Raw genomic sequence first — 25,628 nt, 5'->3', positions numbered from 1 at the left:
TATTATTTCTAAAGTAGATGCAGAACCTCCGTTTACATACTATTATTGGAGAGAACACATTTCACAAAATACCCAAAATTCTAATTCTCATTAAAACGATGCTTATTTCATGGCAAGATATCAAACTGCTCATGACAATAAAATGACATTTATACAAAATACTGAATTTTCAATCAAATTTCTTTTTAAATCTTACATATATTAAACTATTAAACTATTTTCACTATCATGTAAACATTTCAAAGAGGACCATAATAATAATTTCACTCGGGCTTATTATTCAGTATATAATAAAACTATGTAAAAGGGGCCATGATAATCCATTATACCGGGTAGTAGAAATCACTCACCTTTCTCACAGTTGGCAGCTTGGCAACAATCTTAGCTTTGCCAAGGTAGTCCTTTCTATCCAGGTTATCAATCTTGGATTTTGGGGGTTTGAATAGCAACGGCTTCGGAAGCTCATAGAGTTTGAAGGAGCGCCCGCTCTGCATTAGATAAAAAAAATACAAAATGTTTGTTCGATGTTTTTGATTAGTTAAAGCCAGCCTTACTTTATTCTACATACTCTTTTGTCATGTGTAAAATTTGTAATAATTTGTCAAATCTTGTTTGTTTGTTTGTTATATATTTGTAAAACTGCAAAAAAGAAAAAGAAAATCAAACAGAAATAAATCAAATCAAATAAAAAATCAAATCAATTAATTAAATAGTGCAGATCACCGAGCACATATACATGTATCAGGCTATTGTTACAACTGCTGTGTGTTTTCCGCTCCCCAATTTTGCTCTTTGCCATTCATGAACACAAAAGCTCTGCCCACGGAAAAGTTTTTGAAGCAGTTTACCATGTCATGCCTGAATGGGGTTGGAGGGGTTAAAGAGAAGGTTGAGTTCTGGGAAGAGGTGAAAAATAATAATTTGTGAGCGTTACTATTCTTATTATGCAAGTGTGGAAGAACATCAGATAAGACATGTTCCCTGAAAAGCATGGCTCTTCAAATGCCTTCATATTCTAAATATGTCATGTAACATCGTAAAATTCCAGGGTAGGATTTTTACGCCACGTGTTCGTGTAGTCCCATATACATCTTTCTGTGTACAGTGTTTGTAACTTTACCAAGACTTGGCCAAATTTCTTATCATTTTGATGATTCCAGAACCTTGCAATACACACAAATTCTTATATGCTAGATGATCAACCTTTTCTGGTCGATTCCACACCGTTTCTTTCACAATGCAATCGCATGACCAGAACTCAACTTCATCTTTAATGATGTATCACAAGGATAGAAGTTGTAGGTAGTGCTTACAGTGAATGCCCTGTAGGAGTCTTCTATCTTATCGTGTCTCGGATCTGCCTTGCACTCTCTGGCCTCCTCCAGTTGGTTCCTGGCCCAGTCTCGTTGGTCTAACTCATTGTAGGCCCAGGCCTGGTTATGGAGAACCTGCAGAGGAAATTATAATGATAAAACATGATACAAAGTGACTTAACCCAGTAACTACTGAGTTATCAAAGTCCCATAGGCTTAACACAGGGACCTCCCGGTTCCAGTAAGCAATGGGTTAAACGATATTGATAAAATATTTTACTTTCTCTCATCATCCTGACATGTCTTCATACCAATAAGAAACAGTATAAAGAGGATGCCATTCTTGTGAAGGGATTGCCATCTTTTAGCAGTTAATCTGATGAATAATCATATTACCCCCCCCCCCCCCCCCCCCCCCCCAAAAAAAAAATGTTAATGTTGGTGTATGACTGGACAAGCAGTCTTGAGTTCTGCAAATAGAACGCCAGTCAGATTGAATTACTTTTGAGTAATATTTAAAAATTAAAAATATTGAACATTTCTGCAAGAGGATGATCATATAGAATCATCAGTTTAAATTAGAGTCTGTGTTACATAATTTGACTGACAAGAAGCGGTACCCACCAAATAATATAAAACTAGATGGAATTTTGACTGCGCGCAGTCGAAAATGATGCCTCCGCCATAGAGCAATTTAAACAAGTTTGGAGTTTAAATCTCCAGTGGTTCTTGAGATATCATGATAACAATCTCAACGTATGGAATTTCATAAGTTGACCTCTGTGACCCTTGACCTTTGACCTACGTGCTCCAAAATCTAATCAGATTGTCTTCCTATGGTGATACACACTATCATTAAGTTTGAAGTTTAAATCTCCAGTGGTTCTTGAGATATTATGATATGGTGATACATACTATCATTAAGTTTGAAGTGAAAATTCTCCAGTGGTTCTTGAGATATCGCGATAACGATCTCAATGTATGGAATTTCATAAGTTGACCTCTGTGACCCTTGACCTTTGACCTACATGCTCCAAAATCTAATCAGATTGTCTTCCTATGGTGATACACACTATCATTAAGTTTGAAGTTTAAATCTCCAGTGGTTCTTGAGATATTATGATAACAATCTCAATGTATGGAATTTCATAAGTTGACCTCTGTGACCCTTGACCTTTGACCTACGTGCTCCAAAATCTAATAAGATCGTCTTCCTATGGTGATACATACTATCCTGAAGTTTGAAGTTTAAATCTCAAATGGTTCTTGAGATATCGCGATAACGATCTCAATGTATGGAATTTCATAAGTTGACCTCTGTGACCCTTGACCTTTGACCTACATGCTCCAAAATGTAATCAGATTGTTTTCCTACAGTGATACACACTATCACTAAGTTTGAAGTTTAAATCTCCAGTGGTTCTTGAGATATCATGATAACAATCTCAATGTATGGAATTTCATAAGTTGACCTCTGTGACCCTTGACCTTTGACATACGTACTCCAAAATCTAATCAGATCGTCTTCCTATGGTGATACATACTATCCTGAAGTTTGAAGTTTAAATCTCAAATGGTTCTTGAGATATCGCGCTAACAAACTCAATACAAGGAATTTCATAAGTTGACCTCTGTGACCTGTGACCTTTGACCTACGTACTCCAAAATTTAATCAGATCGTCTTCCTATGGTGATAAATACTATTCCCGAGTCTTAAGTTTAAATCTTAAATGGTTCTTGAGATATTGTGATAACGGTCAAACGGGACGGACGTACGGACGGACAACCCGAAAACATGATGCCTCCGGCACCACCTTCGGTGGCGGAGGCATAAAAACATATCCGAAATACAGTCAAAACTGTCTACAGCGACCGCCCAAGGGAAACACAGAAAGTGGTCTTTGTAGAAAGGTTCCTCCAGTACATGTTTCAATGAGAAACCATTTTCAAGGGAAACAAAAATTGTGGTCTTTGTAGACAGGGGGTCACTTAAACAGGTTTGACTGTATATCAGTTGCCGATGAGCATAATTGCTAGAGTACGGTCCCGGCCCCCCCACTCAATGTTATTTAGGGTAGGCATATGCGTGTTCCCTCCTTTTGAAAACACCCCTTAAGTCCGGTGTGTAACGTCAATTTTGTGTATGTACGAGTCGGACTTTGGTGCGTGAAAAGTACCCCTTCAACGGACATTTTGGTAACACGCATGCGGTAATTCTGCCCCCGGAGTGGGGGGGGGGGGGGTGCGGGAGTACGGTATTGCCATGACAATTAACCTACCTCACACTTGTGGAGTTTATACTGCAAGCCCAGCGGCTTGTAGTTAATCATCTTGCCCCGGAGAGTCTCTCGTGCCTTCTCAAAGGCGTGCCATGCATCATCGCCCCTCCCGAGGAGACCCAGGACCACGCCCGACTGGAAGTGACCAATGGCCAGATGGGGATCTCTCGATACAACCTCCTTTAAAATCTGTGAGTTCGGTCGGGGAGATAATGGAGAGTGAAGTTGAAAGATAATAATAATAATATTCTGCTTTTATATAGCACCCAATACATGGATACAACGATGTGCCTAAGCGCTTTACAGATATATTATTACCCCGGTCATCGGATCCAGGCTTACTCGCACACAATGTATGCACATTTTCCACTCCCTGGGGAGCATATTAATAAAGACTACCGGTACATAATAATTTCATTGATGTAAATTATGTAAATTTGATCCTTACTCTATAATGAAAGGACAGTGAGTCAGATATTGACTTTTTTAGAACTTTTCATTATAATGGTTATTGACTGAGTAAACAACTAAACTAAAAACTTCAAAAAAAAACAAAAAACTATTGAACTGGGATGTGACCAGTCAGCATTAATGCTTTTTCATTAACTTTGATACAATACTAATCCCTGCCATCTAGTCGCCGTGTACTTAAAAAAAGAAAAAAGACTTTATCATCATACTTGATACAGTTGCTTAATTTGACCCCAATAGAGGTGAAGTTACTATACATGTAAAATAAGCCCAAGAAAATCATCTAAATTATGTTGTACATGTATACTACTGCCTGGTCTTGTAATAAATTACCATTAATGCAAATGGATCACAAGTCCTTAAGTCAAATGCAACATTACCATAACCTATCTCATGTAGTCTATATTGTAACTGATATGAAACTAACCCCAAGTTGCAATAAGCCATTTCGTAAATACTATCTGCGCATGGGCAGATGAAGGTCATTTGCGATAAAATTGTAAAACCCACTGAGATGAATGCGTGCTCATGTTATGTAATCATTATTCATGTGTGCACCTATGGTACATTCTATGATACAAGAGGGCAAACAAAAGCTTTTCGTAAAGCACATAAGTACATGACTTTGGCATTATTCTAAAATACCGGTACACAAAGTGGGACTTCTCCATGAGTAAAACATCTGTGGATATTTGGGGTCATTTGACCCATGTGCTAACTACAAAATAGTCTATTGATTCAGGTTAATCGCAACTCTTTAAAAAATCATCCTTACTGAATTAGCATCCTCCAGTTGTCCCAGAGACTTCTGCAAGATACCGATGTTGTAGAGAATCTTGGCGGACGGATCGACGATGCTGTTCAGCTGATTCAAAGCCTCGCTTGATTCCCCCCTCTCGAAGGCCAACACGCCCTCGTACCACGTTGCTATGGTATCCTTGTGTGTCATCTTGGTGACCGTAGAGGGCGTAGGTGAGGAGCCGCCGTTGAAGGTCGGAGACAGGTCATCATCGTCCGAGAAGTCATCGTAAATGGGACGGAAGGAGTTTGGGGAGGGTTGGAAATTCTGTATGAAAAAAACAAAATGCAAGGAGATGAATAGTTTATCAGGGGGTTGTTTCATAAACACGACTTATACATGTATATGAAAAGCCAAATGGAATGCTCAATCATTTTTTAACCGCATCAACTAAAGTTGAACTGTGCAGATGTAGATTAACATTAATATTATAACAAACATTTTTAATACAAAGTATGTTTTTTGCCATAATTTAATTGAGGTTATTGGAAATTTAGTCACTCTTTGTGAAAACATCAGGACAAACTTTCGGGGCATCCTATCTGGCACTTCATATTGAAGCCGTTCGTAAAGTCATATATAACTTTACAAACACTTTATGAAACACCCCCAAGATTTGATAAAGATGAAGCCGCACATTACTTTTTTAGGAAAGGAGTCCTATTTTTATCAAAATATAATTGTTTTACACATACATGTACTTTTAGATAATTATTTCCTGAAATGCCACTCTTTCTACCCTTGATGCCTATAACAATACTCTTCTCAAAATCAAGTATTGCTATTAAAAACTGCATATCCTCCCCCTTACAGACCACTTAAACTCCAATATAGAATGTTGTGAAGATTTTGATCAAATATAAATATTTTACATGTATATTTAGATCAATATTTCCTGAAATGTTACATTCATCCTAACTTTATGTAATGCCTACGGGTGTATTAGTATTACAATAGTGTCATCTATAATCAATTATTGCTAAGACTGCATATCCTTCAACTTTGTTACAGTCCACTTTAAATCACTCTTGTTTTTGATCTCATAAAGCCTTAAACCTCCAATATGAAACAAAAATGGAATTTCAACAAACGTTGTCACTTTGAAAATGCATGTAAAATTGTGGATGGAAAAATTACTGAACTTCTTATTACCGGTACTCTGCACATGTACATACAGTGTACATGTACAGGTGTACATCTTATTTACAGTTTTAACAAGTCATAAAACTCCTGCACATTCTATCTCAAGGTTAGAATCCAATGGGTCATGTCACTTGAGCATACAAGTACAAGGTCTAATGGATCAAATCTGATGTTTAATCTACATTATGTAAATATGAAGAAATAAAAATATTAGATTTGCTACAAGGGAGTTTCTGCCCTACATAGAACTGTGGTAAATGAGGTCATAGTGGTTTGGATGACAATGACTTCAGGCATACGTGTAGGCTCATCTACACTAAAGATTACACAATTAATGCAGCATACTTTCTGTTTTCAATAACATCACAATTTTACAGACATTGGTACTACCATAAAACTACCATTGCAATTATGACGGTGCACTTCAAATATATAGAGCCATGGTAGTACTGTCTGTATTTATCATGGTAGTACCATTGTACATATAATAAATGTTTTATATGCTCTAAAGGAAAATGTTGATTTTTTTTGATTTTTTTTTTTGGGGGGGGGACTTAGATTTTTTGGCCCATGTGTCCTGGGCACCCCTGGCCACATCCATGGGTTCAATCGATTTTATGCACCCCCCAAAAAATTCACATTTATCAATATTTTCATAAGGGCTTTTTTATAATTCATGGTACATGTAGATATTTTTTAAGAATTAAGGGCTCTTTTACCATCCAAGACAGCTTTCTTTTATTTCTTTAAGTCATTACATTTTGAAGGGGAGGCTATGAGAGCAAATTGCCCTAATGAGCCCCCCCCCCCCTTACCCTGATTCCAAGAGGGAGAGGCATAATTATAATTCAATTAAAAAGCAATTTCTATTTCTAGCCTCCAAAGGGGAAAGTTCTTTTTCAGACGGGTGTAGCAAGCATATCAGAAAATATCAAGGTTCACATTCATGTAAATGTCATTTTTATTTACTCTACGGTATATAAATCACAGACATACCCAAGCCAAACAGGCTTTACACATCATGTACACCTATAATTTATTAAACATATTCAGACAGTCAATAATGCAGTCTCACTACCAAACAGACCCAAAACCACTCCAGAGAGACTTGAGCTGGCTCTGAAGTAGCGACATAATCTTGGCCTGCATACATATTAATGTAATAATTTTGGTTAGTCTATTGACTTGTTGGTCTAGTGTCGGTATCTTTAGTGTGGCAATGAGTAAACCTGTTGATAAACTTATGAAAGCTCATACAAAATTAGGATTTCTGATTTTCTGAAAGTAAATTATGACTTATCCCTTAGCTAACAAACCCACAATATGCATGCAACCCTGTTTTAAATAGTCACATATTTTCAATAATAAAGGATAGCACTTTGAAAGGTTTTTTTTCCCAAACAAAAGTAAAACAAATACATTCTTTACATAAACAAACCCATTAAAGCAATATTCTTTTTCATATAAAAAGTCCCTTTTTTAAATATTAATCCTCAAGGACTTCCAAAGACAACAAGCAGTTTCATTTTGTTCCTGAAAACAATGATTACATAAACAAACCTGGAGAAATCACTTTCTGTTTCATGTGAATTTCCTTTTCCTTTCATTGTAAAGAATATAAGACTACAGTGAAAATATACATAGTAGTTTCAAGTACCGTAATCTGAAATTGAAAGGTTAAATGTGCAGTTTCCTTCAGTTTAAAAATACCCATGAAAATATATATTTAACACAAAATAATAAAGTATGACTTCTTCTTTGCATAAACAAGCCCATAACGGCCAAATGAGCAGTTTTTTTTTAAATTCCTCTTGCAACAAAAATATTATTGACTCAATGATATGCACTTGTTTGGTTACTCATGACTTACTTTAAAGTGAGTACTTGTCTACATATTAAATTTCAAATTTAATAGTAATTATGATGGGGAAATTTTATTACCGGTACCAAAGGGAACTTAAATATAGCTAATATAGTAATTCTATGCATCTAAATTCCAGTAAATATACATCTTTAAGTGACTATTTTCTCTACTTTCAAATTCAATCGGAAGTCATAAGCAAACATGCAGACGAATTTAGACGCAAAAGAAACAAAGGCAGTATTGACCAAGGTACTGTAGAGAGAGTTAAGAGCGAAAGTGACTTTCTATTAGCTTTTAAATTTGCCTAGTCACAATAGTCGTCTATTCTATGAATAAGAACTGTATATACATTGTAGCTACCTACATGTACGTGTACCAACCTTTCACATTAAAATTTAGGAATCTCTCAATGCAAAATTAGGAATCTCTCAAGGCAAAATTAGGAATCTCTCAAGGCAAAATTAGGAATCTCTCAAGGCAAAATTAGGAATCTCTCAAGGCAAAATTAGGAATCTCTCAAGGCAAAATTAGGAATCTCTCAAGGCAAAATTAGGAATCTCTCAAGGCAAAATTAGGAATCTCTCAAGGCAAAATTAGGAATCTCTCAAGGCAAAGTTAGGAATCTCTCAAGGCAAAATTAGGAATCTCTCAAGGCAAAATTAGGAATCTCTCAAGGCAAAATTAGGAATCTCTCAAGGCAAAATTAGGAATCTCTCAAGGCAAAATTAGGAATCTCTCAAGGCAAAATTAGGAATCTCTCAAGGCAAAGTTAGGAATCTCTCAAGGCAAAATTAGGAATCTCTCAAGGCAAAATTAGGAATCTCTCAAGGCAAAATTAGGAATCTCTCAAGGCAAAATTAGGAATCTCTCAAGGCAAAATTAGGAATCTCTCAAGGCAAAATTAGGAATCTCTCAATGCAAAATTAGGAATCTCTCAATGCAAAATTAGGAATCTCTCAAGGCAAAATTAGGAATCTCTCAATGCAAAATTAGGAATCTCTCAATGCAAAATTAGGAATCTCTCAGGGCAAAATTAGGAATCTCTCAAGGCAAAATTAGGAATCTCTCAATGCAAAATTAGGAATCTCTCAGGGCAAAATTAGGAATCTCTCAATGCAAAATTAGGAATCTCTCAAGGCAAAATTAGAAATACAGTATATTATGTACATGTATGTATATACCTCTTAATTACCACAGATGTTTTAAGAAATAGAGAGGAATCTATTCTAGGGTTCTGCACATCAGTTTGTAGGCCTAAAAATAGGAATAATTCCTCCAAGATAAGAACTGTTGGCAGCTATGCCACATGTTTACCACAATGCAGACAGTTAAATGCAAATTAGCCCCGGCAAGTCTAAATACTACTTCATTCAAAAGATATTTGCTTGAGCCACAGCAAGATGCTTTGAATGGGGAGTTATATAACTTCCAAGGGAGAGAGGGCTCAATAGACATAGCTGATTACTGGTATTGAGGCAGCGAATCAATGCTAGCCCAGTGATACTGATTGTAGAAAAGGAGGACCTACAGTATTGTCAATAAGTACAACAGACTCAATGAAAATATTTGGTAGACCTTAATTCTAAAGGTCTTCCAAGCATGTGAGCTGGCATGGTTAAAGTGTGGTATAGTGCTGTATCCACAAACATCAACTTGTCTTGTACAGGAAAGCCTTATAAGTTACTGTGTGTGTACAGTAATACATACATGTAAATGACATGCATGGAACCCATTTAATCACCAAATTCAAAAATCACACTTTTTCACATGAAGTTCCATCACTGATTAATAGAGGAAATTTAAAAATAATTATTAAAAAAAACATACACTGCCTGTATCTGGGAAAAAAGACATATAATGATCAAAGTGATAACTCACTCAGTCAGATGCACTTTTATATACATAGCAAAGTTAATGTCCACTATGCTTGAACACGGCAGGAAATGGCTTGCGTGTAGATTAGCAGCTAATAGGCTAATAAAGGATCCTTGGAATAGGTGAACTGAAGGACAGTGCCAATATAGAAAGTAATTCACAGTTCTACAAAGCAGACAACCCAACTGTGTAACGACCATGACATTCAGATATTTCCCATAATAAATATGTGTTATCTCCAGTAAAACTGATTAAATAACAAGTTTTAGCCCCCCCACTAAAAGTAAAGAATCTGAGAAATTAAGATTTTTAACTTTAAACTACAAAGTTTCTGTTATGTACTGTAAATGTTTTTTTTTAAATACCAAGTACTGGTATGCAATATGATATGATACAAACGATAAGGAAGGAATTTTCCATAAAATACAAATTAACATAAAATGAATCGTAATCGTAATTTTAAAAAAGTAACATTTCTGATCTGTGAATTAGACAATCTCAATCTCTGGCAGATTTGCATGCATGTAGAAGTATCCAAAGGGCCTACATTGTACTTACTGTTTCATTGTTATTGTTGCTAGATTCAGGAAGTTCACTGACCACCTTCGGTTTGCCAAGATAATCCACGTTCTTCAAACCGACAACTTTGCTCTTGGGCGGGCGGAACAACTGGTTGCTAGGCAACACCACAGGCTCGTACAGCTGATTGGTCTGCAAGAAATACAGAGGGAGTGTCAAAAAATTGCGGCTGAAGTCTATGTGAACTAGCTCTAGGGGGAAATTGAAACCATTTTAATAAGATGAGGTACTGTACATCATTCGCTATTTTGGGATTTTACCCATAATTCAAAGAAGATTGCATTATTTCATATTTTATGTCTTTAAGTTATAGTAACCTTCTGAATTAAGCTTAATGATCAGCAAAATAAAGAGAAAGAAAGAGAGAGAGAGAGGGAGGGAGGGAGGGAGGGAGGGAGGGAGGGAGAGGGAGAGAGAGAGAGAGAGAGAGAGAGAGAATGCCAAATGTGTAAGTACATAATTTGGGGAATTCTAAGCAAAAGATTAAATTTCAGTATTTCACCCATAATTCCAAGAATGCTTAAAATTACCTGATCTCATACTTCTGAAACTAATCGGTACATTTTTTCGATTTCTCAATCATGGAAGTTGCTATGGCCAAAATTTAAATTAAATATCCTGTCTGGGAACTTTCGGATATACTGTAGATAAGCACTGATCTGGGTGATTCTACTAGGTCTATCAAGAAAAAACACTCATTATATTGACGATTCAACAGTAATTTCCATTTGTAACTTTGTCAGTCTATTGTGTAACTGCCTTTGTGTTCCTATAGTGTTCCTTGTGATATAAGACTTACCAGTAATCGTTTCTGTGCCTTTTCAATCAATGGGCCATGCCGAGCCTCAACGCTGACTTTCTTCGCTTCATCAAGTAACTCCAAAGCATACTCTGAATTGTTCATCATAGTTGCATAGGTCAGGGCTAAATTATAGAGAACCTGTGAAAACCAAGAGTCGATTCAGAATTCACACAATTCGTACATCTCACATAATTTTTTTCATGAAATATACCAAGTCCATGTTTTTTCTGTCCTGTACCTTTAATACCGACCATACCAACATTTTTTCAGTACCCTATTGAAGCTTGGATAATACCAAATAACAAGGAAAATCACTTTTTTGCTATGTCATTGTTTATTTTCCTTATTCATGGTAACATATTGGACAACAAATAACCAATTATCTTGGACTTTAACTTCTTGAATGTGATCAGAGTTTTTAACAGAAAAAACAATTAATTAGAAATTTGGGGAAAAAAGGTCAAAATAGATGGTTCATGATTATCGAACGAAGCCTTAATAAATTAAAAATAAGAACAACTGAAGATCTCTATGATATACTATCTTGCTAGAAACTACTAACTGAAAGAACAAGTCGCTTGATGAGAACCAGGAGTTCACTAACTGTTACATGCAAACATGATGAGTTAAAGCCCTACTGCCTCTCAACAAATGAAATTGTATCATTTTTCACAGAGTGCATATATACCTCACACTCGTAGAGTTTGTGCACAAAGCCAAGCTGCCTGTAGTCGATGAAACGGTTGCCACGGAGACAGACCTTGGCCTTCTCATAGCTGTTCCTGGACTCGTTGTATCGATGGAGATGAAAGTAGACCATGCCTAGCTGGAAGTGGGCAAGCGCCATGTGGGGGTCCTTTTCTACAGCTGCTGTGAAGTTCTACAAGATAACAATAAAATGATTCAAATTTGAAAATGAAATGACTTCTGTAGAATGGCATGCAAATTTTAAGTTCAGAGGAAAAATCAATAAAACATATAAGATACACCCACCTGTATATATATATATACAGAACATGCGTTGTCATGAATTGCATATCTGGTACATCATGCTTTTCTTGATTTTGAATAAGATAGTTATTAAAATCTTACAAATGGCAACACATATTGGTACACATGCAATCTCAAATGCAACTCCGGATAAATATACTTGCATGACTACATGTATTTCATACAGTTAGTGTTGTGTATCCTGAAAAAAAAAAGTTTTATCTGTAACACAAAGTTATCTCCTCTAGCAAAACCGATAACTAAAGATACAGGTAGCTATAAAGTCTATTCAAATTTCAAAATCAGAATTTTAAGAGTGTTAACGCTTGAATGAAATGCCTTAGACTACATGTCTTTCCACTACACATGAGTGAAATTTAAACTATTTTTTCTTTTCCATTAAAAAAAGGGTTATAATTAAACCTAAATTTAGCCTTCCTCTTGTAAAATATAAGTTTATTGCTGATTATAATAGTATACTGTAAGTTATGAAAGACTCTTGAAATCTCCATTGTTTAAAGCACTTTACGCTATTAATAAAGTTTCTATAAGCACGTGCACATGTGCAATCATCAATAAAACACTTAGAATACATCATCTCCAGAAATAGATTATCTGCGAGTCTGTGACCAACAAAAAGAAACTGTCCATAGCACATTTACCCCAGGAAGTGAATCACAATGCCCTCTGTTCCCCCTTCCAAAAGACCCTAGCCGTTTCCTGTTTTTCACTTCATTAACATTTTCGACCGACACCTCTCGTAACTTTCCAAGAAGTCAGAGAGGCAATTCTTGTGACATCATCAAACTAATTAAAATTGCAAAACCTGAATCTATGATGTCAGCATGAGCAGCTGTTCTGGGGTGCATTACAAAGTCTGCCTACGCACAACGATGTGTTGGCCGACGCCAAATTTTCACAGAACACCCAAATTCTAACAACAGATGCAACATATAAAGTACAAATTCTAAGTATTGGTAAAAGCATGATGAATCTGTTAGGGAGAACAAAAATCAATCTCCCTTTGTGAAAAATCACAATGTCAAGAACAATTTTTAAAAGCAAATGTTCACATTTTCTGCTTGACTGCAGAAACTACATGTAACAGGATGTACATGCATGTTTGTGCTAAAAATCAATAGAAGCAGTGCAAAGAAATATTTTCTTTTAAAATAGAACGGAGTCTATTTTTGACAGACACATGTAATGATGTTTTTTCTAATTTTCCTCTAAGGTGACGTCAAAATATACACTGTTTGCATAAAATACAATTCAAACAAAATCTACCGATATATGAAATGACTACATGTAGACTTTGCAATTGCATTGTGATTTACTTCTTCCAGGGAGACTGTATACTTGGAAGTCAAAGTGTAGGGAAAAGGGGAAATTCCCAAGAAAATGCTAAATAGTTGGTCCGGATTCTTTCCGTTTTTATTTTTTATTCTTCAATCATTTATGTCCTCCTCCTTCACACAATCTCACACAGATTGCGACGCTTTCTCAGATAACTTTCTCAGAACATCAGTAATTCTAACAACAGATAAAATAAGTATTGGTAAATGCATGATAAATATGTTGGGGAAAACATATATTGAAGTTCCAAATCATGATTCTTTTTCTCATTGAATCTATGTAGAGGCAAAAGTTACTGAATTTTGTTGTTGTTAAAGAATGCTAAAATTCATTGAAACTGAAACAAAGATATGTCCAGGGCGGAGTCTAATTTGGACAGACATACATGTACATGTACAGTGTATTTAATTATGTGTTTAATATTTGTTTCTAAGGTACAGTAACCTCAAAAATTTTACACTGTTTACATAAAGATACAATTTACACAAAGTCTAGGAAATGACTAGACTTTCGGAATTTCAACAAAATCACACTGTGATATGCATGTACCGGTACATGTACATTTTAAATGCACATGTACATGTAAACTCAGAAGTCAAAAGGGGAAATTCCCCAGAAAATGCTTGATAGTCTGCTAATGATCAGTACTAATTAGTGACTTCTTGGAAGTAATTTTTACTTCCCATGTCTGTGAACACTCCTTATCTCCCACTCAAGTTTAATAATTGTATTTAATTGCAAAGTTTTTACACTCTTCCCAGATCATATGAAGTTCATATATGACAAAGACCCAGTTATAAATACAAGTTTCCCAACTCTCTCTAGAGTCCCTACAAGCCAATGCACCATGAGGCCTACTACAAATTGTTTGTTACAACTTATTAGTACTGTACTTGTCAAGAAACTATAATTATATTTTTTAATTCAATAAAACATTTAAAAGCAATCTAGCCTTGTAGGTATACTCCATACAATGTATATTCAGATCGATCAATCGATCGAGAAAGAGAGAAAGAGAGAGAGAGAGAGAGAGAGAGAGAGAACAACTAAGTTCCAATATCAATCAAACCTTAATTCTGTAATCAACATTAGCTGTTATAATAAGCATCTGGTATTAGTATCACTGGTCATCATTATCTCATCACCATCAAGTTTCTAAACTATATCCTGCCACAGAATTGCCTATGAAAGTATTACTTACGAACATGTCAATGATGTATAGATCTGTCAATAATTAATTAACCTTGTTTCTATAACAACGCACGTCACAAGATGATACATACATACAAAATGACCATTTCACAGAAACAACAAAAACAAACACCACCTGTTAATTGATAAACTATGGGACCAAGGAAATTAATAATTATACATGATGTGCATGTACATGTACGTCCCCAGTTAAAAGTCCAACAGAAATGAATCTCCCTTCCTCCCCCTCGATAAATGCAGTCTCAATTGACCTGAAAGCCTGGGTCATTGTGCAATTATGAGTAGTGTACAGTACATGTACGTCTGTCTACTTTCATGACATACTTGTACATTTCGACAGACCATCATGTAAGAACTCTAACAGCAAATTAGTTTAATGCAGGATGTATTGAACACATTAATTATCTGGCTGTATGCACTGTAAATGGCAAAGCTTTTTCCTTTTGAAACTATGCTTTTTCCTTTTGTACATGTACCTATAAATATCCTATTCAAAACAAAAAATGTCATATTTACGAGGACACTCAAAAGTCTTTTGCAAAGACATACATCGTACATTCTTTTCAAAACCTACATGTACAAATAAATGCTGCATTAAGGCGATTAATATGAAGCAATTAAACACATTCAACTACTAAATTTGACCACAACTAATTTACAATTCATTCGTTTCAATTTATCATACATGTATATGACAATAAATTTCCTACCTTCCCACTTTAAATGATGGGATTCAATAAAATTTGCAAAATTGGTTTAACAGGAAACGGTGTCCAAGTTTTAGTTTCAAGAGTTCAAGTTACATGGTTTATCTTCTTCCAATATAATTACCTTTGCAGGGTATGCGTTGAAAAGTCATTTTCAATATGATTATATAAAAATAAACTCTAAATATGCAACAAATGTTATTTAGAAAAATAATAGAAGGCTTGTACTGTAGCCTGTAGGCAAGCCCAAGCCTTGCAGGCTTTTTGATTGATGAAATCAACATTAAATTTTGTGGTAACATTGAAAATTATCAATCTTCAAAGTTAAAAGATATCAGTACCGGGTACTTACACGTACAAAATGTAGGTATTTCATCTCATTATCAAGCTACATATACCCAGAGCTGCCAACCTGGTGCGACCAAAAAAAGGAATCATGATGGCAAAAAAAAGGAATTTCAAGCAAGAAAAAGGAATTCACAAAAACGAAACTTACAACCACGCGCGACACACTTCCAATGCAGAAATGTTCATTCATCATGCTGTTTTTTTCCATACAAGCAGGTAATTTTTTGGGTGGTTAATTAGTTTTCTATTGAATTTGTGATCAAATCACCATTTTAGGGTAGTTGTTTGATGTGCGGTATGTAAAAAAAAAAAAAAAAAAAAAAAAAAATTAAAAAAATTATTAAAAAACGTATTTTATGAAGAAAAAACGTAGTACCGTAATTTGAAGGAAAAAACGGAATGGTTGGCAGGTCTGTATACCGGTAGTATGACTACCAACTTGAAACAATCATCAGATGTAGACAAAAATTTGATCTGGTCAGTAATGTATGGGACAAATAAATACCTTGGATGAGCCCATGTTTACCCCCCCCCCCCCCCCCCCCCTCCTGCTTAGAAGATTTTTTAAAAACATAATAATACATGAAACAAGGTTTAGAGTTTGATATTGGAGTCCCTAGAAGGTGAAAAAAACCTAGATATTTTGTAATTCACTAAATCAGAAAATTGGTTAACCTGTGGAAAAATTGGAAACATATGAAGCAGAGTTTAAATCACTGTACTGCAAATTACATGACATTATCCAAATTAATTTTCATTGCTTCTAGGCTATAGACATGTCGGCATGGCCGTGAAATACTAAACTATCTTTCACTCCACACAGTAGCGCTTCATTTCATCATTATTTATACTCCACAGTCCACTGACTCTACAGAGTCTACACACAAGTCACAAGTGTGTGCATGCAGACGAACCAGTGGTTTTCTATTAACCCAGATATAGCCATCACACCTACAAAAAAGGCTACAAATACAGGATTCTTAAGACCCGTATTTTGAAAAAGGATTTATAATCATTAACTCTGAAAATGCATAGCTGAAAATCATACCTCTTCAGCAACCTGAGGCTTCTCCAGCACCCAAGCAACTTGACCCAAATTGAACCTCATTTTTGCAGAATAATCTTGGATGGGCAGAAAACTGTTGAAGGCATCTTCCCATCTCCCGCTCTTAGCACTTTCCACAGCATTATTCCAAGTTGTAATCAACTCCTTAAAGGAATACTTGGGTTCGTTTTCCATGTTTTTAGTCCTCTTTCTCAGCTCATTTTCATTCATCAAAGTTCCGTGGACTGGACAGTTCGCTAGCTGTTGCCTCTGCGGCAACGAATTCCCTCGCAAGGGCAATATTTTGATCGATTGCTTTGTGGAGTAGCCAGTGATACAACCGACTTGGTTTCCTTGAATATCCAACAATGTTTGCTGTCCCTTATCGCAGCAACAGTTATAAGCAGACATATCTGTCCCGGTTGATATTTATACTTTTTGATGAATAACTGTAACAAGGCCTTTGCTGCATGCTGGGAAGTTATCCAAAAATCAGTAAAATCAGCAAATTTATCAGATTCAGTGGTACTGGTAGGAACACTAAGTCTATGCATACATCTTGAGGCACATTCAAACAAGTCAAACTCAAAGATGATTGATGCCTCTCTTGTTTTGTCACGATTTCTTTTTACTAACGAGTAATGTCAATGATGAAGACGAGAAAATCTGAAAATACCTCTCTCAGAACATGGATTATGTGCAAGAGATGCAACGATTGTTTGAGCTAGAATCAATGAACATGATGAAGCATAATTTCAAACAGTGAAAAACAAAACTAACAATAGAATAGGCTAGCAAATTTAAGGATAAGGGGAAATTAAAACAGGTGCAGACTGCACTGTCTGCAGTTTTGGAACAAGAAACCGACTGTAATCGTTCAATCCAACAACAAAAGAGAGGTGAGCAAAGACAAAAATGTTAAAATGTTATGGATCTCAATCTTCAATCTCAAATTTGGAATAACGATTCTGAAGCAGCTACACGAAAAAAATTATTAATAATAAGTGATGCGTGATGGTCAAATCTAGCCGTTGTTCCTCCCCTCTGCTCTGGCGTCGGCAGCCTCCACTGAACACAAGACTCAGATTTACAGCCGGTGCTGCTTCAAATAATTTAATGTGACCACTGTATTCGGCGAACACCACGAAGAATGAGGATGACACGAGCCACAGCTTGTTAACTTCTCACAAATGTTCCAGTGTCTACATCTTCAATCCACCAATCCTCCTATTTATAAATTGACAAAACGGAACCATCTTTTCATTATTCCGGGACAACGGTGTCACCTGTACAGTAGCCCGACCACATACACTCCATTGACTACCAATGTAATACGTCATCGATAACATGAATATTCATCACATGTGACAGTCAACTCGATCGTTATTGGTCAAAAAGTTTCACCCTGTTAGTCATAATATAATTTATGCAAAATGTTTGGAGCCTGGTACCGACTGTTGTTTTTACTAAAAGGAGAGATTTCATATCAAATCTGATAAATTTGAAAGATCCTCAATTGTGATGTTTCCTTTTCTTTCTTTCTTTCTCCCCCCTTCTGTCTCTCTCCCTCTTATATCCATTGTCTTATTCTATCTCTTTCGCTTTCTTCCTCTTTTTTTCCTAATCCCCCGAGACATATCAAATTACACTTCAAATCTGTGATTAAAAAATTATTCACGGATGTAATAAATGAAAAAACTATCCAAAGAAAACCATGAATTAAGGGACTGTGGGTATTTGATTGAGGAGGGGGAGGGGGGGGGGGTCACAAAATTAATATTAAAGGTAAAGACCAGTTATGGTCATGCGATTGCATTGTGAAAGAAACGTTGTGGAATCGATCAGAAAAGGTTGATCATCTAGCATCTAGCATCTGCAAGGTTCTGGAATCATCAAAATGATAAGAAATTTGGCCCATTCTTCGTAAAGTTACAAGCACTATACACAGAAAGATGTATATGGGACTACCCTATATCTCTCACAGACCATGAGAGATATAAATTTACCAAATATATGAATTGGTAGGCGGTTTCCCGGCAAATTTTTTATCATCATGTATTATTCAAAACATATTCTTTCACATGATTGGTAATGAGAGCTTCCATTTCATTTTTTGAAACTGGCGCGTTTCCAATACTGGTCTTTACCTTTAATAGTTTCTGTTTATTTTCAGGCTATGTTTCCCTTGATAACTTTTGCAGCAGTTTCGCGAAAACGCGTGCAAATGTTGACATTGAAAAAAAAAAAAAGCACACATTTTTTGTTTTATTTGTTTTGTTTTGTTTGAGTGGTTCCTTTTTTTATGAATAATCCTCTTGACCAGGGACGGTGCATACACGTATCATGGTCTTCGAGGGCGGGGGTATACCCGTGACTAATAGATAACTTCCCATAGATCAGTGGATTGTTCATTATTAGAGGTGTGTTTTCAAAACAAATGGGACTATAGGTCGTGCCTAGATGTACCAATCGAATTTTAACTTTCGGCTCAAGCCCCTTCCAAAAAAAAGTAAAGCCCCCCCCCCCCCCCAATATTTCATGATTTCCAATGACTTAAGCAAGGTATATAATAGAAGGTGAATCATCATAATGCAAGAACCCCACCCCCCCCCTTTTTTTTTGGTATTATTATAAAGCCGCGCCTAGACAAGATTAGTGCGGGGAAAAATCCGCCCACTTTTAATATTTGCTATAGAAGAGATTTGATAAAAAGATAATCATTGAAAGGAAGGCAATTTTTTTGGTTAAATATGGTGCATGCATCAGCCACATGCACACCCCCACCATCACCCTTCTCTCTCTCTCTCTCCCTCTCTCTCTCTCTCTCTCTCTCTCTCTCTCTCTCTCTCTCTCTCTCTCTCTCTCTCTCTCTCTCGCTATCCTTCTCTCCTTCTTTCTAAGTCTCCCGTCTTTGGGAATTGTTGCCATTCGTTTAATTGGACGGTGATCTTTTTTGTTTCCACATCCGTTTGAAACCGCAAGCACGAAGAAGACGCATGCATGCAAATTTTGTTTGTCGGATTTAGCAGTCACATTAAAAAAAAAAAAGTTTTGACCAGAAACGGTACCTATGCGTATCCTGTTATTCATGTAGTAAACACAAATGGAGATATACCCTTGAGTGTGACTAAGAAATCACCTCAAACATTATCATTGGTTATTTTTAGGAAGTTAAAATTTTAATAACAACGGAAGGTTGTGCCTAGAGGCCCCAGTCACAAGCGGATGTCATTCAAATCGATTGGTTACGATATCAGTCACCATAATAATCATTACTAATGTAAATTGAGTCACACCTTGAACTTGTAATGGGGTCCAGGGGCGGATCTAGCTTTTTGCCAAGGAAGCGGGCGGGGGGGGGGGGGTTGACCCAGGATTTTCCAAAAATCGCGCCGTTTTACTTTTCATTTCTTCTTTTTTCTTCACTTGGCCGTCAAAGGGGGGGGGGGAGATGGTTTTAAACCGCCGACCCCACCCCCCCCCCCCCCCCCCCCCCCCCGCTAGATCCGCCCCTGGGGTCCCGGGGGTATCAAGGTTTGACTGTCTTACTTAGTTAAAAACGATCGCAAATCAACCTACGGCAATTTTAGGAGCCTTGAAATATGCGACTCTACTAACATCACTGAGGCATAGGTAATCCGAACTTAATTTCTATGGGATATACAATCAGCATATTTATTTATTTGATTTTTTACAAACATCAAGGTTGTCCATTCTTTGAGCAAGGTTGAATCAAATATGTTTATTTGACCATGGGTTGACAACGCGTGCAGAATCGTTTTTGACGAGTGGTGATTATTAATTTTTATCATGAAGCGCCACCTACGATTACATCGTTATAATTGGATTTTGCCCTAGATCTGGATGATAATTTCTTTCATTTCTCTTGACTTTTCTCCCTCTACCTCCCTTTCTCCTCTCTCTGACTTTTTTCCTCTGTCTGTCTCTCTCTCTCTCTCTCTCTCTCTCTCTCTCTCTCTCTCTCTGTCTGTCCATCTGTCTATATACTTCCCTTTTCCTTCCTTTTCCTCTCCGTCTCTTCCTCTGTTTTTATCTTCTTCTCTCTTTCCCCTCTTACTCCGCCGTTTTCTCTCGATCTCTCTCCCCAATTCACGAAAACTCTTACTTTAATATTATTATTCCTTAATGCATTATAACAACTTTCCCAATTAGTAACTCTGATGTAAACCAATGTGTGGTTTTATATTCCAGAATGCATGTGTTCACAAATCCATCGTAGGTCACCAACACAACGCGCTGGTGACCACTGCAATACTTCACAGTTGAAAGGAAATGAATAATACGTATATGTTTAAATATTCCCGTACACTAGTATTCGTTTGACCTCAATCAAAAGCAAAAAGAATTCGACCTTTCCCGACGAAGGGAAATTACTTAGAAAAACACCCATCGAATTACCAGTAAGAGACCTTGCATACATTGTATAAAGGAATGTAAAGTAGATTTGAAAGGCAATATTTAAATCACATTAAAGATCGAAAATTGAGCCTGTGAGAAAAGTCATATTGGGGGAAGCAGTATACATGCATACTACCCTCAAAGAGTCCTTTTGAAAAAGAGATTTGTTTTTCTCAACAACGATTCTTTTTTTTCTTCCATGAGCAGCAATAAAGTTCAACCTAATGTGCCCTTCACTTTGAATGCAAATAATAGGCTCATGTATTATTATATCCTGACGAGTGTCAATATTTAATAAATAACAATCTATTATTGAACGGGGTAGTCCCTCCCCCCCCCCCCCCACCCCCATCTTGACTACGGTTAACGCCACTGGTGTACACGAGTTAATATGGCCTTAAAGATAAGCTTGAGTTCTGGTAATGATAGAAAATAAATTCTCACAGAATACAACAAAACTCACACTGAATGTTCAAGATTACAAATAAATGACATGTGCCAAACGATTTGGGAATAAAATGTATAGGGGCGGAGTAATGAGCATAGAAAGATAAGGAAATCAAGCTATGTTCTCTCGACGAACGATTCCCTTACCAGAGCTCAAGATTAACTTTAAGTAATAAGGAAATATAAATCATGCTATTGGCTTCATAGTCTTTCTGATCAAAGACTAAACAACCAAAATGCCATTCTAAGACACATTTCTGGTTTGTGGCACGTGCCTAAAAAATCATAACCTGTACGGAGTACAGACAGACAAATAAAAACATATACTAGCATCATCTCTCATGATAGGGATTGATTTGTGGTTAGATAGCAAAATAATTGCGTCACAGGAACAACACGGTCATGGCCCTTATTTTTTCCCAGAAATAAATGTAACACTAAAGTGCGTCACTCATGTAGAGTGTATTTTGCAGCTATATTGGGGAGCAGGCATGCACTGGAGGGGGAGGGGGGGGGGGAGAGAAGAGAAACGAAGATGATTAGTATTAATGTATATCATTATATTTGAGGACACCATGAGGAAAGCTAGAGAGCACGAACTTTTAATATTAATCGGTTTTGTCGTCTCGGTACATCGGCTGTGAAGGCCTATATACAGTCATTTTATTTATTCCTTCTTTTAAATGTTTTTTTTTGTAATAAATCAAATAAAGATGAAAACCTTTTCAAACATCATATATGAAAGCACCTGGCAACGGTTTGAACCCTCAACAATTACTTATAAACCATTCAATATATTGAGAAATCTTACGAAGCAAGGGCCATGTAGGACGGGCAAACCCTAGGTTCGAAACCCAGGGGCTACTCGCGTTCCTTTGGATAATACTAATCCTCATTATATAAATTAAGGCGTATAATCGTGGATTAAAGCTCCGTTCTGTAACGTTTATGTATGAATATGTGAAATCAGACCAAAAGACGTTAAAAGATGGGAGTTGTTGCTACCTTGTTTGGCGTTCAACAATAAGGGATAGAGCAACGTCGATCTGGCGCTGCTCAGTGGCTGCCGGGCTCACGATCAATTGGGCAAAAAGAATTTCCGTTTCGGTTTAATAAAATTTGGAGTGGACTATTAGGCTATTATTATTATTATTATTATTATTATTATTATTATTATTAAAACAAATCAAGTGGGAAAGGGCCTACATCGAAGCAAGCCATGTGAACGCAAACAAAGCGAAGAAGAAGAAAACAGAAGGGGACTGCATTATTAATATTGCAATCGTGATTATTAATAAATAGGCACATATTCAAACAGGCCTATGTTGGAACGTGTGTCAGAATATAACAAGAGTGAATCGAATAGATAGATGCGTCGATCGGGGGGGGGGGGGTTCAGATAACATTAAAACTTATATTTCCTTCCTCCGGATACCTTAATGTGTTGTATTTGCCTTTACGTATCCTGCAGACGTGCATTAAAAGCACAGGAATATATACGTACATCACTTGCTGGCAGGGGAGGGCGGGGGTCTCTAGTCCGAATACAACTATTCTTTATTCAAAATGTATCAACAATAATAATATTAATAAATTTATATAGCGCAGCTTTTATACAACATAATATTCAGCTGCGCTGGTTAAAAGCTCCTTTTTTACCTAATTCTACAAAATAAGATCTCTCAGTCGAACAAATAAGTTTTTAAATATGATTTGAAAACAATGAGAGATGGAGTGCTTCGTATTTTTATAGGCAAGCTATATGGTTTGGGGGCAGCAATAATAGTTGACTGTGGTGTAATGTAACTTAGTGTAATGAAGCATTTTATAAAACTAGCAGTATAATTTGTTATTAAAGTATGTTTAAAACAGACCACCTCACCGCCCGACTATTGTCAATCCAACGATTTTCGCAGGGGTGGGGGAGGGGGGGGGGGGGGGGGGGCAGCTCCTCATATAGGCCTAAATGCCTAGAGTTGAAAGTACAACAATAGCATCATCCGCACTTTACATTGAAACCGCATTATATCGCAACGAATTTGACTAATCAGACGAAAAACAGATGTATTGTCGATCACCTATACCAATGACGAAAATAACTCGACAGGGTTTGGGGGGATATCATAGATTTTTTCCCATGTTATTGTTTATTGAACAGGATGCGACAAGGAGTTGATAAATGTAGGTCACAAACAAGAATTAGATTTCAAGAATTTTGGGAAATGTGGGAGAAAAGGAAGCGTGGTTTGAAATTCATAATCATGAAAGATATTCCCACAGATGATTTTTCTTTTATCTTAGAGCGTACTATAACAATTCTGTAACTTTCTCCCTTTTAAACGTCACACACGCACAGTAGACCTACAAAGGGTGAACCTTGGACTGTTAACAAAAAGGGGCGGGGCAGGAAAAAAAAAAGACTCTCAAAACTGATAAAAGTTCTTACATTTTGCAGTGTTCAACCATTACATTTCAGACAGTATGTTATTTGAGTATCCGAAGGGAGCAGTCTTTTACAGCAATACATACTGACGTTTTTACATGCTATTTTTGTTTTAGGTGGATTGGGGTGGGTGCCCATGCGCCTCACTGAATCCGCTGATGCATGCAGTAGTCGCACCTGTTAATGTCAATTTATAATAACAACAATCGTTTCTGTCCATTTGGAACCAACAATTTAATTCATTAATTCAGTCAGACATTCATTCATTCGAGTTAGACATTCATTTATTCATTCATTCATACATACATTCATTCATTCATACATACATTCATTCATTCTTTCATTCATTCATTCATTCATTCATTCATTCATTCATTTATTCATCTATCCATCCATTCATTCATTCATCAATACATTCGTTCATTCATTCATTCGTCCATCCTTCTTTAATTGACTGATTAATTTATTCCTTTAAACGTTACAATATACGGAAAAGGCAAGATTAACAATGTTTTTTTTGTGCTAATAGAATAGGCCTAACCCTTGAGGACAATCTCTGAATCATTAACCAGTGTACTTTAGCATTCCAAGGGGGTGTTTCACAAAGATCCTATAAGTTGAACTTATCTCTAAGTTGGACTTAAAAATCATGGGAAGCCATTAGCATCCTTAAAAATATTTTGTAAATTTCTTTTTAGAAGGCATAACATGTTGAATCAAATCATTCATAGTTTCTATTATCATGCGAGATTTCATGTTCTTTATGTGGAATTTATGAAAAGAATAAAATACTTGAATTTTTGCTTTTGAATAAATTTCATTATAAGGCTACAAAAATGGCTCTCCATAATATTTAAGTCCAACTTAGATTTAAGTTTGACTTGAAATCTTTGTGAAACACCCCCCAATTAGAGTATTTAGTTTGTTCTTACCACTTCACCCTCACCGAACCGGTACTGACTCATCTCGAGGTGGCCGATGTTGAAGAGAATCTTGGCCGACGGGTCCCCGATCCCCAGGAAGGCCTGGAGAGCGGCGTCCACGTTCCCCTTGTCGAACGTCTGCACGCCCTCATGCCAGACCTGTATAATGTCCTTGTGTGTCTGCTTATCCATGGTCGATGATGTCGCCTTCCGACGTCGAAAACAAAAACCGAGATGGGTTTATTAAATTTCAACGCATCTGAATTAAATGAAAATCAGTCTCCTCCAAAAGTCTAACGTATTAGTGGATTTTGTGCATCCCGGCAAGTACCGTGGGCATATTATATCGAGGTTCAACTTGGTGCCAAATGTTAATTACTATAGGTAAATAAAGCTCTCCCGATTCGTCAGTTCGCTGATTGGTCCGAAGTACTGGTTATCTAGAAGCCTTCGGAGGTACCTGTATACCTCCAGGAATAAAATATATTTATCCTCATAGAATATTCCAAACTTGCCTCACAAAAACATGAGCGCGGAGCATATACCAAGACCCAGGCATCAAGAGTGCATGCAGGGCCGATCCAGTTTGGTATGGTACTCTTATACAATATAC

The 25,628-nt window shown here is 36.6% G+C and overlaps 1 protein-coding gene across 2 annotated transcripts in view; it reads right to left on the bottom strand.

Annotated features, from left to right (window-relative positions):
- LOC576602 (titin) overlaps positions 1 to 25,628 on the bottom strand; it is a 30,322-nt gene extending 4,694 nt beyond the window's left edge. Inside the window, exons 1-8 of one of the 2 annotated variants that reach the window (XM_776890.5) lie at positions 25,025 to 25,628; positions 11,814 to 12,005; positions 11,123 to 11,263; positions 10,303 to 10,455; positions 4,839 to 5,129; positions 3,593 to 3,781; positions 1,314 to 1,448; positions 351 to 488 (exon numbers count right to left, since the gene is read on the bottom strand). In XM_776890.5, coding sequence (XP_781983.4) covers positions 351 to 488; positions 1,314 to 1,448; positions 3,593 to 3,781; positions 4,839 to 5,129; positions 10,303 to 10,455; positions 11,123 to 11,263; positions 11,814 to 12,005; positions 25,025 to 25,207 — 1,422 coding nt within the window. In that variant the 5' untranslated portion in view covers positions 25,208 to 25,628. Of the gene's footprint in view, positions 1 to 350; positions 489 to 1,313; positions 1,449 to 3,592; positions 3,782 to 4,838; positions 5,130 to 10,302; positions 10,456 to 11,122; positions 11,264 to 11,813; positions 12,006 to 16,786; positions 18,289 to 25,024 lie in introns of those variants that run through there. The other variant, XM_003726703.3, reaches the window with a different exon arrangement.

The sequence above is a fragment of the Strongylocentrotus purpuratus genome, unplaced genomic scaffold (genome assembly GCF_000002235.5).
Source record: "Strongylocentrotus purpuratus isolate Spur 01 unplaced genomic scaffold, Spur_5.0 spur5_scaffold_4, whole genome shotgun sequence".
In the NCBI taxonomy this organism is placed as follows: domain Eukaryota; kingdom Metazoa; phylum Echinodermata; class Echinoidea; order Camarodonta; family Strongylocentrotidae; genus Strongylocentrotus; species Strongylocentrotus purpuratus.
Note: the sequence above shows the minus strand (reverse complement) of the source record. Positions and strands in the feature narration are given on the sequence as shown.